This window comes from Carcharodon carcharias, chromosome 17 (genome assembly GCF_017639515.1).
Source record: "Carcharodon carcharias isolate sCarCar2 chromosome 17, sCarCar2.pri, whole genome shotgun sequence".
Taxonomy (NCBI): domain Eukaryota; kingdom Metazoa; phylum Chordata; class Chondrichthyes; order Lamniformes; family Lamnidae; genus Carcharodon; species Carcharodon carcharias.
Window position 1 is genome coordinate 106,196,200 of NC_054483.1, and position 18,890 is coordinate 106,215,089.

Consider the following 18,890-nt stretch of genomic DNA (forward strand, 5'->3'; position numbering starts at 1 on the left):
TTTCTTTCCCCTTCTACAGAATAATTGTCGCAACTGTCCGATGCTCTGAAAGTTAGAGCTTCTGTCTCATCAGCTCCTGGAGAGAGGATAATTCCAGCCTTCTAGAACTACAGTGTTTTTAACAATTAATTTACGAGATGTAGGCTTTGCTAGCTAGGCCAACATTTATTGCCCATCCCAATTTGTCCTTGAGCAGGTGGTGGTGAGCTGCTGTCGCTGTGGCAAAGCTACACCCACAGTGCTGTTAGGAAGGGAGTTCCAGGTTTTTGACCCAGCAACAACGAAGGAACAGATGGCAAGTGGCTTGGAGGGTAACTGTATCTGCTGCCCTTGTCCTTCTAGATGGTAGCGGTTGTAGGTTTGGAAGGTGCCGTCTAAGGAACCTTTGAGAGTTCTTGCAGTGCATCTTGTAGATGGTACACACTGCCGCCACTGTGTGTTGGTGGTGGAGGGAGTGAATGTGGATGTGGTGCTTATCAAGCAGGCTGCTCTGTACTGGACGGTGTCAAGCTTCTTGAGTGTTGTGGGAGCTGCACTCATCCAGGAAAGTGGGGAGTATTCCATCACACTCCTGACTTGTATCTTGTAAATGGTGGATAGGCTTTGGGGTGTCAGGAGGTGAGTGATTCACTGCAGGATTCCCAGCCTCTGACCTACTCTTGTAGCCATAGTATTTATATGGCTAGTCAGTTCAGGTTCTGGTCAGTGATAATCCTCAGGATGTTGATAGTGGGGGATTCAGCAACGGTAATGCAATTGAAAGTTAAAGGGCGATGGTTGGATTCTCTCTTGTTGGAGATGGTCATTGCCTGGCACTGGTGTGGCATGAAAGTTACTTGCTGCTTGTCAGCCCAAACCTGGATTTTGCTCAGGTCTTGCTGCATTTGGACATAAACTGCTTCACTATCTGAGGAGTCGCGAATGGTGGACATTATGCAATCATCAGTGAATGTCCCCACTTCTGACCTTATGATAAAAGGATGGTCACTGAGGAAGCAGCTGAAGGTGGTTGGATCCAGATAAGAGGAATCTTTACTGCACTTCAAGATGAGGAAGTGGATCAATGAAGCTGAAGCAGACACTCTGCTCATGGTGATGAAGGGTTCAAAAATTCCAGGAGAAACAAGTTAAAGGTAATAAGTCAAGAGAGGAACTTTTCATCCAAAAGGAATACACACTTGCAGAATAGGATCTTTAAAAAAATCATTCCTTGCACGTGGACATCACTGGCGAGGCCAGTAGAGAATGACAAAGGAGTTGGCAGAATAGGAAATTAAATGACAATTTGCATACATTGCAAGAGGTATAAGGGACTGAACGGAAAGTTGAAAGGGCAGGTAGGTTACGACAATCTACAAGGATATTGGGTAGACTGGCCAAAAGTTCTTATACTTTTCTGAATCCAGAGGAAATGGCTCAAAATTCAGTAATGTTATTTAGGAAAGAAAAGAACGAATTTGTATTTATATAGTGCCTTTCACAACTTAGGACATCCTGAAAGTCTTTCCAGCCAATGAAGTACTTCTGAAGTGTAGTCAATGTTTTAACGTAGGAAATGTATATACAGCAAGCTCCCACAAGCTACAATGTGATTAGTAACCATTTAATACTCATTGGAGTTTAGAAGAATGAGAGGTGATCTTATTGAAAGATAAGAGATTCTCAGGGGGCTTGATAAGGTACATGCTGAAAGAATGTTGCACCCCATGGGGGAAATCTTGTACTGCGGGGGAGGTACAGTTTCAGATTAAGGGGTCTCCCATTTAAGAATTTCTTCCTCAATAACCGAGTGGTTTTCTAGGCCATTTCAGAGGGCATTTAAGACTCAACCACTTTTCTGTGGCATGTGCATGCCAGACCAGGCAAAGCCAGCTGATCTTCTTTAAATGGCATTCATGAACCAGATGGGTTTTTATGACAATGGTTTCCTCATCATCATTACTGAGACTAGCTTTTAATTCCAAATTTATTAATTGGCAATAATGGGATTTGAACCCATGTACCTAGAGCATTAGCCTGGGCCTCTTCATCTAGTGACATTACCACTATACCACTGCCTCCCCTAGTACTTAACCTCTGGAATTCTCTATCCTAGAGAGCAATGGAGGCTGAATCACTGAATTTATTCAAGGCTGAGTAAGACAGATTTTTGATCCACAGGGGAGACAAGGGTTATGGGGACAGGCTGGAAAGTGGAGTTTAGGCCACAATCAGATCAGCCCTGATCTTACTGAATAGCGGAGCAGGCTCCAGGGGCTGAATGGCCTATTCCTGCTCCTATGTTCTTATAACATGTTTCAGTGATGGATAAACATTGGGCAGAACTCCCCTGCGCTCCTTCAAATAGTGCTGTGGTATCTTTTACATATTCAGATGAGCCCTCAATTTAACATCTCATCTGATTGGTAGTACACCTGACAGCGTAGCACTCCTTTCGTACTGAAGCGCCAGCCTGGATTTTGGGCTCAAATCTCTAGTGTGGGCTTGAATGTTAGCCATGGTTCAGTTGATAGCATTTGTCTGAATCAGAAGGCTATGGGTTCAAGTCACACTTGTCATGAAGAGATTAATGTCTATAGTGTTACTGGAAATTATTTTTAAAAAAATTTCCAATAACATTGAGTTTAGTGGTGTGTGTGTGTCTTAATTGGATCAAAACCAGCTAGTCTGGATGCTTTGATGTATAGAAAGAAGTAGGTTTGAAATGGTAATTAGATAAACATGGGGAAGTTTAGAAACATAGATGTCAAGAGGGAAGTTTGCATTTTTAAATAAAGCATTCAAAAGAATGGGTGAAATCTTGCATCTAGCTATAAGACGCCAAGCAATGTTTTTATTTTTTTCAGCTTACTAATAAAATTGGTGGAATCAAAGGATCTTATTGTTAGGAGATGTAAAATTCAAAACTTAGTAATACAATGGTAAATTTACATTCAAAGGAAAAGCTAGGTATAAACAGAAAGGAGTTTGTGTGAGGCAGAGGCATTTAAGATGTAACCAGCCTGTACGCCTCCAACTGTGCCTGCAAGAAACCTCATTTTGAATTTGTAAGGTCAAATGTGCTTTGCCTGGGGTCTTTTTAAATCTATGAGTTTTACTGTTGCCTTAACAGGGTGTAACAGAATTAGATTAATTAGGGGATTTTTGTAATTATTATGGCAGTAATTTTATAGACATATGTGCACACAATTTTTTTTGGTTTAAAGGTTTAATTTAGTTTTATAAAAAAAAATGTCTTGAGACTCGGTGGTCCTATTACTACTGAATTCAAGGCCTGCATCTCGAAACATACAAATTGCAAAAATGGATTATGACAGTTGTTTCAAGTTTCCCTCTGGGATTTGAGCAACTTAGCCCTTACCATTGGCTGTGTCATAATACAATCTAAGACTTGAGCACAAAAATCAATGCTGATGCTCGTGTGCAGTATTAGATGAAATGTTAAACTGAGGGTCCACCTGCTCTTTCAGTGGACATAAAAGATGCCATGGTACTATTTCACAAATGAGTTATTTCAAATGCCCTAGCCAATTTCTGGCTCTCAATCAACATCACGAAAACAGCTTATCTGGTAATACAGAACTTGAGTATTGCTGAAGATTGTCTGTCAGGCTCACAATGTGGTATGTTTGCGTGTACTGGAAGCTACATATATTAATACACGGGGCCCTGTTCTTTGTAGACATAAAGAACACATACACACATTGCACTTGTTTCAGCAAAACAGATCAAGTGACAGCCATTCGCTGATTTATTCCTCAGGGCCATGCCTTGAGAAATCAGAGTCAAGCTGCCTGGTTTGAATTTCAAATAATGCTTGGTAGTTAACTACCAGTCACCATCAACCAATGCATTCTTCAAGGCAACGCCTCTACCAATCAGACCACTTGCCAACCAATCAGCACTCTCTTCTCATACTGTATAAACAGTTGTTCCATTTACATTTGGTATGCTTGCAAATTGTCCTTATGAGGGCAAGATGAAAAGCTTCAACAAAAAAATCTTTTGGCAACAGGTTATCTGGTCATTAGCACATTTTACTTGCTGTGGGATTTTGCTATTCACAAATTGGCTGTTGCATTTCCTGCATTACAACAGTGGTTACATTTTGAAAAGGACTTTATTGGCTGTAAAGTGATTTGGGACTTCCTGTGGGTGTGAAAGGTGAGGTAGAAATTCAAGTATTTTTTCTTCTCAAACCACAACCCATATCCCACAAATGAATAATGTATAAAAAAAATGTCTCAAAGAGTTTCAAACATATAAATTACTGAAAGAATTCAATGACTATTGCTATGCAGCGCAGCAAGCTACAAGCAAGGTGAATGGCCACTTCCTAAGTTTTTGGTGCTGTTAGCTGAGGGAGGAATGTTGACCAAGATGCTGGGCAAACTACCTGCTCTCTTTGAATAGTGTTGTGGGACCTGATGCTTAACCCCCTCACTGAAGGATTGCTAAGATGCCGAACTGCCCATTTATTTCATCTGCATGATTTTTGTTTTGACTTTCCTGGTACTGTAACCATACTAAAATACAAGAGAGAGATCCCAGAATTGAGAGAAAAAACACCAGTGTTTACAATTCACACACACATTAGGTCCACTTTCAACATTAACAAATGAAAAATAAGCTGAACCATTTCTTGACTGTGACAGAGATTACATCTTACAGAAGAACATCAGAAATAGGAGGAGCACATCATATGGCTGCTTGAGCCTGCTCCACCATTCAATACGATCATGGCCGATCAACTCCATTTTCCCACCCGCTCCCCATATCTCTCAATTCCTAGAGAGACCAAAAATGTATCGATCTCAGCCACGAACATAGTCAAATTGGAGCATCCATAGCTGTCCAGAGTAAAGAATTCCAAAGATTCACAGACCTCTGAGTGAAGAAATTTCTCCCCTTCTCAGTCCTAAATGATAGACTCCTTATCCTGAGACTGCGCCCCAGTGTCTAGAGTCCCCAGCCAGAGGAAACAACCGCTCAGTGTTGATCCTGTCAAGGCCCTTGAGAATCCTTACGTTTCAATTAGTGTCTTTACAGATAATACCAGTCCATGTGATCTCCTAGGCCAGTTAGAGAGGAACTTTCCACCAGGTTATTTTTTTCCCTTTTGGCCCTGGGCTTTTCAATCACTTGGAGAAAATTGCATGGTTGCAAGGGGAGGGCAAGAAAGAAGTGTATGGTCATGATGATATGGCCATGATTATGTGGGATAGGCTTAATGGACAAGATGGCTATTTCCTGACCACCAACATCTAATGCAAAAGCAATAGCAACTTACTCTGTCTGGCCGTGACTGTAGGCAGTGCTGATCACAGTCCCCAACGCCATGATTACTTGTTCCTCACACATGATGCCAAGTGGGATTACAGAGCCACAGTCTATATCAGATATTTTAGAAAGTATGGTGAGTAAAATTCATGTTTCTTCATTGTTTCAGTCACTTCTATTATAATCTCTCTCCCCTTCAGATAAAACCCAATCATATTAAAACAGAAATAGAACTGTAGGTGGCAGTACATCTCATCTTAAAGGAAGCACCTGCGACGGTGCAGTACTCCCTGTGTGCTGCACCAGAGTGTCAGTCTAGATTACACGTGCAAGTCGCTGAAGTGGGACTTGAACCCCCTCAACTTTCTGACTCAGGCAAGGCTGCGGCCCACTGAGCAACAGCTGGTGGCTTTACCACTTGAAAGATTGTTCAAAGCAGGTTTTTCTGTACATAATGTTAATCTTCTGGGTTGTGTGGAGGTTTGAGACTGGATTTGCCATCTGTGAGGCTGCTGCATGACATCTCTAATGAGGGAGGGAGGGGAACTTGTCCACTTTGGCAGGAAGAATAGAAAAGCAGTATGTTATTTGAATGGAGAGAGACGACAGAACTCTATTACATAGAGGGATCTGTGCATCTTGGTACATGAATCACAAAAAGTTAGAATGCAGGTACAGCAAGTGATTAGGAAGGCAAATGGAATGTTGGTGTTCAATGAAAGGGGGATCGAGTATAAAAGCAGTGGCGGGGTTGGGGGGGGGTGTAGAAAATGTTGCTATAGCTATGCAGGGTTTTAGTTAGGCTGCATCAGGAGCACTGTGTATAGTTTTAGTCTCCTTGAGGATATAATTGCTTTAGAAGCAATTCAGACAAGGTTCACTCGACTGATTCCTGGAATAAAGAGGTTATGAGGAAAGGTGTGGGTGTAAGTGCAGATTTGGCCTCCATCCATTGGAGTTTAGAAGAATGAGACAATATTAATGCAACATTTAATATCAGGAGGAGGCTGGACAAGCCGGATGCTGAAAGGGTATTTCCCCTTGAGGGGAAAGTCTAGAACCAGGGCACATGGTCTAAAAATTAGGGGTCTCCCATTTAAGATTGAGATTGGGAGAATTTTTTTTTTCTCAGAAAGTTGTTAGTCTGTGGAATTCTCTTCTCCGAGAAGAGTGAAGGCTGGGTCATTGAATATATTCAAGGCTCAGTTAGATAAATTTTTGATTGACAAGGGAGTCAAGGATTAAGGATAACAGACAGGAAAGTGAAGTTGAGGCCACAATCAGATCAGCCATGATCTTATCGAATGACAGAGCAGGCTTGAAGGGCCAAATGACCTACTCCTGCTTCTAATTCTTCTGTGGGAAGGGAGATGAGAACAATAGCTTAAGACCAAAGGCAAATTGCACAGTAATATATCGCGAGCTGTGCTTATGATGGTACAAACTTCCTGATGTGTCACATCTGCCCTGTCATGCTTCAGTGTCACAGTTTAGAGCCTCACCATCAACAATACCATGGAAAATCTGTTAGTAGAAAAGCATCCACAAGGCATGTTCTGGGATGAAGGGGGGGGCTCAAGCTACTGATCAGGCCGTACTTGGCGGATGAGCTTAATGTTTAAACCTCCCTTCCCTTACTCTGGAGACATGGGTAACTGCATTAATTTCAGTGATTACATTGCATGAGTGAAACAACTCCCCTTTTTGTTAATTATTTCCTTGCGCCCTCAGTTATTCATTATTCCAAACCAGGTCTCCAATAAGAAATCTCTCTCAAGACAGACGTCACATTGTGTCCCAGACAGGTCTCTTGGACACCTGTTTTTCTGCTGGGCTCTTGATCTTCCAGCTTCATGTTCACAAAGAAACAATGAATGGGGCATAGGGGAGAGGCCAGTCGCCTGTACATGGATGATGTGGTTGGGAAATGTTGAGGGCACCCTGGTCCCAGTATCACTCTGGGTCTGGGGGCATGGCCTGCAGGAGTGGGTAGTAGGAGGAAGCCGGGGAGAACAGAGAAACATAGGAACAGAAGGCTCTTGAGCCTGTATCACCAGTCATTGAGCTCACAGCTGACCTATGGTTTAACTCTATCCACCTGCCTTGGCTCCATATCACTCAATATTATTGGCTAGCAAATAAAAAACTATCGACCTCAAATGAAAAATTGAGTTAGCATCCACTGATTTTTTTTGTACGAGAATGTTCCTTGTACTAGTTCTAGTAGCCTTTAGTTGAAGGATTGCATCCTAAGCATGCCTAAATGGTTTAGCTGTAGCCACCTTGTCCCAGGCTCTTCCAGCAGTGGAAAAATTTTCCCTCTATCTGCAGAGGGGAATGAAGAGAAAGCGGAAGAGAGTCTGGCTCAGTGATGATTTAGCCTCCCCACTAACCCCCCCACCCCCGACACTGCAACCTCATTGGGCAAGCATCTCTGGTCCATTTGGCCTCTCCATGCAACAATGTGACGACAATCAAAGAATTGAGTGGAAGATTGGGGGGAGGTGGGTGGTGGTGATGGTGGTGGCATTGGGAATAAACCCACTTTCCACTACGGCTGGAACTCACAGCATGTTGTGCTATCCCAGCAACTGAAGGTTGAATTTCATATTGAGAGACAGAGACAGAAAATGCAAGTGAAATGAGACATCATTGAAAAGTACAAACGAAACATTAATTCTAACAAAGTGAGCAACAAACTGCAGGTCGCCAAAGTCCCAGGTTTGATTCCCAGCCAGTGATGAATGAGCTGATATGCTTTTGGAGTCCAAAATAGGAAAGAAATGAAAAAAAGTGTTAGAATAAATCAAATACTCCAAATATTAAACAGGAGGAAAATTAAAATAAAAAGGGGAGAAAGCATGGGGAGAAGTATTAGTTCAGTGTTCCAATGTATACATGGTCAATGCCATTCAAAAATTCCAATAGATACTGGCTCAATAATAATAGCTTTGAAAAGAGCAGTGAATAAATATTTGAAAGCAAACTAAGAGGGAATGTAGTGGGAATAAGTAGATAACTCTCAGAAAGCTTAAATAACCTTCTCCTGTTCCAATGGAATCAAGGAAAAGCATGCTTAATATTAAACAGCAGCTATACCGTTTTGTACAATAATGTTAACCACAAGTGGAAGCCATGATTTGTCAGAAAAGTAAACAATTTCCTCCCTTGCTCTGACTGATCCTACTTGACATTCCCTTTCACGTTGCTGCATTGTGTTTGGGTGTGAGGCAATGCTTACCTTGCACAGCTGTCTGGATGGCCAGTCCCAGCAGGCATGGGACAACCATTTGGTGAAAGTAACAGCTGCTCTCTTCGGCACCCTGACAGTGTTCTGCAACCAGCTGCAGGCTTTGACAGGTCAGGATGGCCATGTCACTTTCAGTGCCTGAACTCCCTGCAAGACAAAATGTCACCGCAGTTATGCACTCTGATGGTGGAGCTCCAACGTATGGTGTCACGGTTTGCAACATGTTCCCATGTAGGGTACAGTATACCCAACTCCCCCCCCCCCCACCACAAAAGTCCTTTGTGTTCATCTCAAGGCACTTTTTTACTGGAAGAGCAAGAAAGAAAAATAAGTTGCATTTACATGGTGTCATTCATGACCATACACGTCCCAAAGTGCTCTATAGCTAATGAGGTACTCTTGAAATGTAGTCACTGTTGTAATGTACAAAATGGGCAGCCAATTTGCGCACAACAAACTCTCAAAGTAATTTGCTTTAACTTTGATTGAGGGGTATCAGGGGGTACTCCCCTGCTCTTCCACAAAATAGTGCCATGCAGTTTTTTACATTCACCTGAGAAGGCAGATGGGGCCTTAGTTTAATGTCTCAACTGATTGACAGTGTGGCACTCCTTCAGTACTGCACTGGATTGTCAGCACTGTTGTGCTCAAGTCCAGGCATGGGACTAAAACCCACAATCTTCTGACTATGAGGTAAGAGTGCTACCCACTGAATTACAGATGACACTTTAAGGGAAGGTGAAGGGGAAAAAAACAAAATTGTTCAGCATCACAAAGGGCGTTGAATCTTATGTCCCTCTAGCTACACACTCTGTTCCAATTTTAAAAGAATTAGTCCTAATAATGAGATAGTTATCAATACCAGGCTGCTGACACCTCTCTGTCTGTCTCTAACTTATCTGCTTGATCTTTCAACCCTGAACATTGCCAGTCCCTAGACTATCAATACCCCTGCCTTTTCCTCTGTTATTCCCTCACTACAACCAGACATCAATTTCAGTCAGAGAGAGCGTTTAATAAACCTGGCCACGGCTGAACAGATATTGCTGGCTTTGACGAGCTGTTGGCGAGATTTCAAAGACAATAATAACACCCTCTCCCGAGTTTTAATTTGCAAAAACATCTGAGACTTCAGCATGTCCCCCTGCTCACCAACCCTTTGATAAGAAACATGCCACTATTGTAGGATTCACCTTTCTGTAAATTGGTCAGATGCTTCAGTAGGACCGGGACTGTCCTCTTCACTATACTGGGATGCGTGGAGATGGCAGCCAGAGCTTGAATACTGCGCTGATGCAGAGTGTATCCAGACTGTGTAGGAAGTTCATCGCCATCCTTCACTTCCATCGGCTCTGGAAATATCAATGCATTCATAACTAAAATATTCAATGTTAATTGCTCCTTTGATTATTGTTCCTATAATTCATGGACAGGTTTATGAGAGCTTTTCAAAGTGACCTCCAACACCAGTCTCACTCACTCAGGGAAATCATAGGGCAGCTGGTGCAAGTGAAAGAAAGTCACCCTGGTGTCAAAAAGGGAGTATTCTTCAGAGGTTGGAGTGAGGCGGAACTAAAGCATCTAACATAAGAATGCCTGATAGGAAAGCATAAGTGAACTCCACTTTGTATCTAACCTATGCTGTGTTACAATTATGACGTGAGTTAAGATTATGTTTTGGGACTGTGTATTTAATTTAAGGTAAAATGAAGAGGGTCATGTGCACCTGTTCTGAAGGCTGCCTAAGAACAAGCCATGGTGGTTTGATTGTTAGAGATTAAAGGCAGCCCAGATTGTTTCACTGGGAAGAAGGTGCAAGATGTTTAAATGTGGAGACAATGGCAGCAGCCTGTGTCCTAACAGTGGTTAGACTATAAGTCTCCAAAACACCAGAAAAGCACTGAGAATGTCAGGTTGTACACAGTTATGCTTTCAACTGTCCATTTACTTCCAAGATAAAAGAGAGTTGGGATCTCAAGGATAACTAAGTTGGGATCTCAAGGATAGCTAATCAGCATTCCTACTGGGATGCAAGGCCCATGTGATTGACATTGCCATGGAGATGGGCTTTGAGAGGGGAAGGGTTCTAAGATATCCCCACAGGCAGTCTGCCAGAGTCCAGGAGAGAGAACACCGAGGCCAAAAGTTTCTGTGGTTCACTGCATGGCAATGTGGGTGGGAGCTCACGTTTGAATTGGAAAGACAAAATTTGCGAGGAGTTAAAAAATGAGACTGCAAGATTTGCCTAGCTTTAGCTAGAGGGAGAAGTCTTCAGGAAAACTCCCACCAAGAAAGGCAGTTCTGGAGTTAAAAGTTTCCAGGAAAAGATCAGAAGTAAACCCTCCGGAGCTGAGAATCACTTTGGACTGGTTCCTGCAGAATTGAACATCTACTTAAAGGAAGTGTAATGTATACCTTGACGGTGGTTTTTTTCAGTTGTGTTAAAAGTTCTGTTCTATAGTTTATTATAAGTTGCCTACAAAAATAGTGTTTTGTCAATAGTGGTTTTAGTTTGTTTGTTACGGTAAACATCTTAAAATGTGAAATCTATCTTGCCATCCATTCAGCTATCAACCGGAAGTTCGAATTTCTTTTATTTTATGAAAGTTATTGGTCTCTATGGGGGATCGTAACAGCTGTATCTAACTTGGACAATAGGACAGCATGAGGAATCTTTGCTTTTATCTAGCCAAGAATTGATTGATGGGGCAGTGTTGAAGGTGCTTCATTTTTGTCTCCAACCTATATTTGGCCTAGGGTTCCTTGATCAGGATGAAGATTGCCCCATAAGTGCTTGATTTGCTGCTGCAAATACACCCATGCCTGCAGCATACGATCTCTCCCAGTGCCTCTAATTAACACTAAAGCGAACAGAAGGTTTTAGTTGGTCTATTCAGTCACCATTATTAGTGGGAACTCTGGGCAGTGTTGATCTATTGTTAGTATCACTCTAGGCACTAAACACTTGGGCAGAGACAGTTGCAAGTTGTGAGGAACACTGTGTTACCCGAGTGTTTGGCATCAAGGATATATCGTGCCAAAGGTATCAGCAAATCAAGGGTCAACAATGTAAAAGTATTGTGGGGTTCTCCTTGATTTGCAGAACAATTTTTGTTTTGCAAACAAAATGAATTGGAGAAGAGAACTGAGATTGTTCTTTTTAGAACAGAAAAGTTTGAAGGGAGAATTAACAGAGGTGCTCAAAATTCTGAGAGGTTTTGACAAAGCACACATATAAAACTTTTTCCAAAGACGGGAGAGCCAGTAATCAGAGAACACAGAATTAAGATAAACTGGAAAAAAACCAGGAGGGCAATGAGGAATTTTTTTTTAAACATAGCGGGTTGTTATGATCTGGAACGTGCTGCCTAAGGGGTGGTGGAAGCAGATTTAACAGTAACTTTCAAAAGGGAATTGCATATTTATTTCAAAAATGAGATGGGAGTAAAGGGATATCTCCTTCAAAGAGATAAGAAGAACTGAATGGCCTACTTTGTGCAGCATGATTCTCTGAGTCAGCATTAAGGGACTTGGAGGAGCCAATGGCCTTTTAGCATTTCAAGGCTCGTTACTTCCTTGTGTAACAATCTATACTAAACAGTAACACTTAGCACATCTGTGAGATATACCTGTATTTAACTCTTGAGTCAGTGCTGGGATCATCTTGCTGATGAAGGCGGAGGGATGGATTACAGAAATGATAGTGGAAGCTTCCAATGCTGCAGCACTGAGGAAAGAAAGGTTAAAAAATGGTCTGTATTTATATTTAGCACTTTTAATGCAGTAAAATGTTTCAAGGTACTTCACAAGAACATTAATCAGTCAAAACACCGAATCACATAAGATGATACTGGGATAGTTGGCTTGATCAAAGAGGCAGGCTTAAATAGGACAGGGAGGTGGGGAGAAAATTCCAAAGCTTAGGGTCCAGTAGTTCAAGGTACAGTGGCTAATGGTGGGGCAAAGAAAGTGGAGATGCACAAGTGGCCAGAACGGAAGGAGTGCAGAGATCTCAGAAGAGTTGTAGAGCAGGTGAAGATTACAGATGGGGAGTGAGCTGATGCCATGGAAAGATTTGAATATGAAGGGATAGAAATTTGGTGTGATTGCAAGCAGGCCGCCAGTACATTGCATGGCCAGAGCAGGGCCATAGGCTGAATTGTGCAATCGACACCACATTCCCTCTGTCTGTTGAGTTTCTGATCTCAGTGTCATTGCTCACTGGGGAGATGCATTGGACACACTCCTTAATATGTATTGAGATCGCTCACTCTTTTAAAAGATCTCCAAAGTTCTCTTGTTGAAGTAGTCAACATTTTTTTATATGCATTCATGGGATGTGGGCTTCACTGGCTGGGCCAGCATTTATTGCCCATTCCTAGTTGCCCTTGAGAAGGTGGTGAGCTGCCTTGCTAGGGCACTGTACAGGACATCCTCCCATACCCCACCCACGCAGCAATTATTTTACCCTCAGCCTGCTATTCAACTGCCAGGAAAAGAGGGGAGAATGGAGGTTGTAATAAGATGAACAGCATAGCCAAGCTCAATCTTGTCCTCATCCTGCGGGGTCCACAGAATGAAGGCCAGGAATGGGCATCCTGGCAATTCCTACTCCCTCAAGCTTCAAGGTGCTGAGGCCAACAGTAAAGCTACATTGGCTGAGATCAACTCAACTGTGGAATCAAACCATTGATGGTACTGGCCTGTCTGGCATCAAGCTACATACAGTATCTTACAGGTTAAGCCTTCACATGTCCATCTAATTTTGGACTATCTGCCAAGTATCACAAGGCTGGCACATTGCTCTTAAAATATTACAGACATTTTCTCCCAACCATAATCGGACACTTAGGACTTCACCAGAAAACAAATGATACTGAGTTTTTCTGGGGTATATAAAGGAGACAATTAAAAATCCTCACCAAACCTGAGGGTCAGCTTCCCGCAGAATCAGTCTGTTCAAATGATCAACAGTCAATTCAATGTCAGATTGGGACAGCAAACCTGGGATACAAGAGAAATCTATGAAGACAGACACAGAGTGAAATACGAGGCAGTAAACAGAGGTGCACACAGCAGCTCTGCGCAACTTAGCCATCCTGCCATTGGGTTGAGTTCAATCAGTAAACATAAAAAATATTACATCCGTGCACATGAGGATCTAAGGGGGAGATAACCTCGTTGTGATCCCAGAACTGCCAAAGTGCTCGTCCCCACCGTCTGAAGTTGGACATTGCAGTCAGTCAGTGCAGAGAATATCAGGATACAGAGCTGATCCTTGAAGGCACACAACAGATTCTCACCTGCGAGTGGGGTGGGGCAGGGGGTTGGGGGAGAGAACATAAGTAATAATTAGAGGTTAACGTACTTACTCCCCAATAGACTTGCCCCTACACTGTTTCATTATTCAATAATAATAGCTTGCATTTATCTAACACATTCAATGTACTAAAACCTCTCAAGATGCTTCACAGGAGTGTTATCAAACTTTGGCACAGAGCCACATGAGGATATAATAGGATAGGCGACCAGAGGCTTGGTCAAAGAAGTATATTGTAAGCAGAACTTCACGGACAGTGGTATAGAGACTTAGGGAGGGAATTCTAGAAAACAATGCCCAGGCAGCTCGTGAATCTCTGGGTAAGTCCCACTTCAGGACTTGATGGCTACGGAAGGTATGTGGCCAAACAGGTTGATGATCAGCCTGTAAACCCTTCCAGTACGCTTGATGGCAGGTGATAAGAGCGGGAGAGTTTCCTGGTCAGACATACTGCAGAAGGCAACTGTAAACCACTGCAGTACTTTGCCAAGAATAATCATGGACCAAACCAAGGGAAGTCCATGGCTGCCAATGCCCTCTTATGGAAGGAGGAGTGCCCAGGCAGCTGAAGACATGGCTGCCTATGGTGGAGTGCCCTCAAAAGGCTTGTAGGGCTCGAGTAGATATTGGAGGGCTGAGGCTGCAGAGGGATTTGACCACAAGGATGAGAAAAATACTGACAAAGAACCTCCAACAGGTACCAACTTATCAAATTAAAATAATACTTCTGTTTGTCTAATGAAGAAATGCTTCTAACACTAAAAATTTCATACAGAATGAATAATGGAATTGGAAGTGTAGTAATGTTTTTTTAATGAAGGGAGTTTTCTATATATATATATATATATATATATATATACACGAACACATACATACGAACTTGGCCCTTTGAGCCATTCAATAAGATCAAGGCGGATCTGAACGCAACCTCAACACCACAATCCTGCCTACCCCGATAACCTTTCACCCCCTTGTTAATCAAGAATCTGTCTAGCTCTGCCTTAAAAATATTCAAAGACTCTGCTTCCACCACCTTTTGAGGAAGAAAGTTCCAAAGACTCACTACCCTCTGAGAAAAAAAAATTCTCATCTGTCTTAAATGAGTGACCCCTTATTTTTAAATCAGTGACCCCACAAGAGGAAATATCCTCTCCATATCCACCCTGTTAAGACCCCTCAGGACCTTAAAGGTTTCAATCAAGTTGCCTCTTAATCTTCTAAATTCCAGTGGATACAAGCCTGACCACTCCAGCCTTTCCTCATAAGACAACCCACACATTCCTGGTACTAGTCCAGTAAACCTTCCCTGAACTTCTAATGCATTTACATCCTTCCTTAAATAAGGAGACCAGTACTGTACAAAATACTCCAGATGTGGTCTTACCAATGCCCTGCACAACTGCAGCATAGCCTCCCTACCTTTCTAATCAATTGCCCTCACAATAAATGATAACGTTCTATTAGCTTTCCTAAATATCTGCTACACCTGCATACTAACATTTTGTGATTCACGCACTAGGACATCCAGATCCCCCTGAATCTCAGAGCTCTGCAATCTCTCACCATTTAGTTATTAAGCTTCCTTTTTATTTTTCCTGCCAAAATGAATGATTTCACATTTGCCCACATCATACTCCATTTGTCATGTCTTTGCTCACCCACTTAATCTATCTATGTCACTCTGTAGCCTCCTTACAACCTCTTCACAATTACTTTTCTACCTATCTTTGCGTCTCAGCAAATTTAGCCACCATTCCTTCAGTCCCTTCATCCAAGTCAGTTATATAATACTCCGGAAATAGCTGTAAATCAGGAAATGGAAGGGAGGGAGGAATTCGGGAAAATTACAATCACCAGGGAAGTGGTACCGAACAAATATCTCCTGCGATAATTTAGCAAAACAATTTCTTACAGTGAGAACCCAATTTCAGTCTTGATACTGCTGATTCAGGAACATCAACACAAGGTGTAGACCTTGCTCAGTGATAATCATTCGCAAAGGACATTAACATTGCAGTCTATGGTGTAACGTGTATCTACCAAACATACAGTACTATCAGTATTCTGTGAACACTTCCTATGAGAAAAACAAACATTTGCATCTTTTGGTTTACAGGAGGTAATGAATGATAAAATATCATGTGCAGGGAGTTTTTTTTGGATTCTGTCGCTGGGTGTCTTCAATCTTCAGTTACCTCCAGTGGTGGTGGGTGTGTGTGAAGAGCACTCATTGATCAAACAAATATTGTACCTCACGCCCCTTCAACACAGTCTGACATTCTCTGGACTCTGCTCATTGTTGCTGCTTTGTCCCCATTCCTCAATATTTTCCTCAAACCTAAGAGCATAACATCCACATCTCTCCTTTCCATCTCTCATCGATGCTGTCACCAGTCCACCCTGCCTTCACATCCAACAGCAATGCAAAATGGTCTAAAAAGCTTCTTAGGGGTGTTACCATAAAAAATGATACCGAGCCACAGAAGGAGTTGATTGAAGAAATAGGTTTCAAATTGCCATTTGGTAGTACAGAATTTGAGCATTGCTGAAAAAAGTCATTTTGTCGAAGTTTTTTTTCAGTAATACTGAAATAGATTATAAGCAGCATCTTAAAGAAGGAGAGGTAGAGAGGTGGAGAGGTTTACGGAGGGAATCCAGAGCTAAAGGCCTTGACAGCTGAAAGCATGGCCTCCAAGCCTGGAGTTATTAGAATCAGGAGATGTGCAAGAGATGACAAATCCCTCCATAACCTCCTGCCATAGAACAATGAGGTGGCCATGCACACCCCCACCCCTAGTCTATGAACATCTGATCTGAACAAAATCCAACCCACCTTCCTCATCTCGATGCCATTTATGGATTAGTTTAATGAAAACTTTCAGTATTCCCAGGATTGTCCAACGTTGGCTACTCTGCAAAAAAGGATGTCCCACCATTAGTTCCGTTTCAAAGGAAGGAATGTCTGCAATTATACAGTGCCTCAGTGTACCATCTTAATGACTCAAGTGCTTCACACCAAATTAATTTATTTGTTGGAGCGCAGTGAAAGTCATGGAAGGAAACCTGTCAATCTGTGACAGCAACATCACACAAACAGCACGGGGATGAAAGGCCAGTTGGCCTGTTTGTTGTTGGTGCTTGGCAAGCAGGGAAAGTCAGCTGCTACACCACTACTTCCCTTTGCATATTTCAACAGGATCTTTAACACCCACCCAAACAGGACAGCACTTCCAACAACATGCAACTCCTCAGTGGGAGTGCTTTGAGAAAGAACACAAGAGCCTGATGGAACATTTGCACCTCATGAGAAGCATGGGTTTAAAGCACAGTGCTAGATACATTGGCCAATTTCATGCTGTACATGAACCCAGAGTTTTGACGGGTTATTGAAACATAAAAGGCACCACAGCTATGATTGAGGCTACTTTCAAGATAACACTATTTACAACAAGGCTTCACTAGATAGTGATGTGAAGTGGGATCCTGAGGACGACTGTGTGTATTGCAAGGTCCCACAACCAGCAGTAAGATCAACGACCAAGTTAATCTGAACCGGTGTTGCTGGTTGAGGGAGGAATGTTGGCAGGGACATTGGGAAAACTCCCTTATGGTCTGCATGCTATGAATTCTTTAACATCCATTCTAAGGGGCAGTCAGGACCCTAGTTCAACACCTTCTCTGAAAATACAACACTTTTGAGTATTGGCCCCGATTCTGTGCTCATGGTCCAGAGTGAGGCCTCTCACTCAACATGTGGCATCGCAGGGAGGTGGTGGCATAGTGGTATTGTCACTCTGTATTCCAGAGACCCAGGGTAATGCTCTGAGGACCTGGGTTCAAGTCCCACTACGGCAGATTTGAATCAATAAAAATCTGGAATTAAAAGTCTGATGATGTCTACGAAATCATTGCTGATTGTCATAAAAACCCATCAGGTTCACTAATGCCCTTTAGAGAAGGAAATCTGCGGTACTTACCTGGTCTGGCCTACACTTGACTCCCGACCCACAGCAATGCTGGCCCAGCCAGCAATGCCCAGATCCCATGAACAAGTAGAAAAAAATTACTGACCAAAAGTAGGTTTCCATGCTTCCTCCCTTTACCTGTTTATGTTTGTTGAACTGTTCCAGTAACAGAGGGAAGATGCAGCCACTGATCTTGGCGCACGCTCTGTAGGAAGCACTCGCAGCCGCCTGGAGCAGCTTTGCACTTGGCCACACGAGCTTCATGTCTGGTTCACACAGGTGATGCTTGCAGTCTAAGGTGAGGAGGCAAGGGGACAGATTTCAGGGATGGACTATTGCAGCAAAATGTAAATTCAAAACGAAACCAGGTCTGATAATGTGCCCCAACGTCAAAATGGGCCCCACTACTGTAAGCAAGCACAGGTTTTATCACAAGGCCACTGAACAACCTGTCAGCAAATGGAAGCCACATGCCTTGAACATGTCAGAGTACTCTGTGCCTCATGTTCGTCCAGGTCCAGAGCCATTCTGCTCACTGTTTTAAGTGGTGCGCCCAAGCAAAATTAAATCAAAGCACCAAGAAGCTAAAGTAAATGAAGCATGACCTCCAACATCAATCCTCAAACATTGGATTCCTAGAAGTAGGACGTGGGGGGGGGGGGGGGTGCCATTCAGCCTCTGAGGCTTGCTATTCAATTAAACATGATTGGTCTGCAGCTCAACTCCAATTACCTGTCTTTATTCCATATCCCTTGATGCTGTTACCTAGCAAAAATCGATTGACCTTTATCTTAAAGCTCCAATTGTCCTCAGCTTCCGCAGGTTTTCTGGGAAGACATTTCTCAGTTTTCACTACTGTGATTCCGGAGTGGCCTGGGCTCTAATTTTAAGATATGTCCCCTTGTTCTTGATTTCCCCATCTTGATCAAGTCTCAGTTTAACCTCCTGAACTGAACAGAATACAAGCCAAGTTTATGCAATCTGCACTCACAATTTAACCTTTTAAGTCCCGTTAGAATTCTGATGAATCTGCCCTGTCCTACCTTCAAGACAAATATATCCTCCCTGAAATGTG

The 18,890-nt window shown here is 42.6% G+C and overlaps 1 protein-coding gene across 1 annotated transcript in view; it reads right to left on the reverse strand.

The window, feature by feature from the left end:
• The window catches only part of mms19 (MMS19 homolog, cytosolic iron-sulfur assembly component), a 73,374-nt gene that overhangs the window by 20,577 nt on the left and 33,907 nt on the right, over positions 1-18,890 (reverse strand). The window contains exons 13-20 of the mRNA XM_041209451.1: positions 17,954-18,108; positions 16,684-16,762; positions 13,708-13,833; positions 13,453-13,534; positions 12,160-12,257; positions 9,724-9,882; positions 8,522-8,677; positions 5,291-5,390 (exon numbers count right to left, since the gene is read on the reverse strand). Of these exons, the coding sequence (XP_041065385.1) occupies positions 5,291-5,390; positions 8,522-8,677; positions 9,724-9,882; positions 12,160-12,257; positions 13,453-13,534; positions 13,708-13,833; positions 16,684-16,762; positions 17,954-18,108 (955 nt within the window). The remainder of the gene's footprint in view (positions 1-5,290; positions 5,391-8,521; positions 8,678-9,723; positions 9,883-12,159; positions 12,258-13,452; positions 13,535-13,707; positions 13,834-16,683; positions 16,763-17,953; positions 18,109-18,890) is intronic.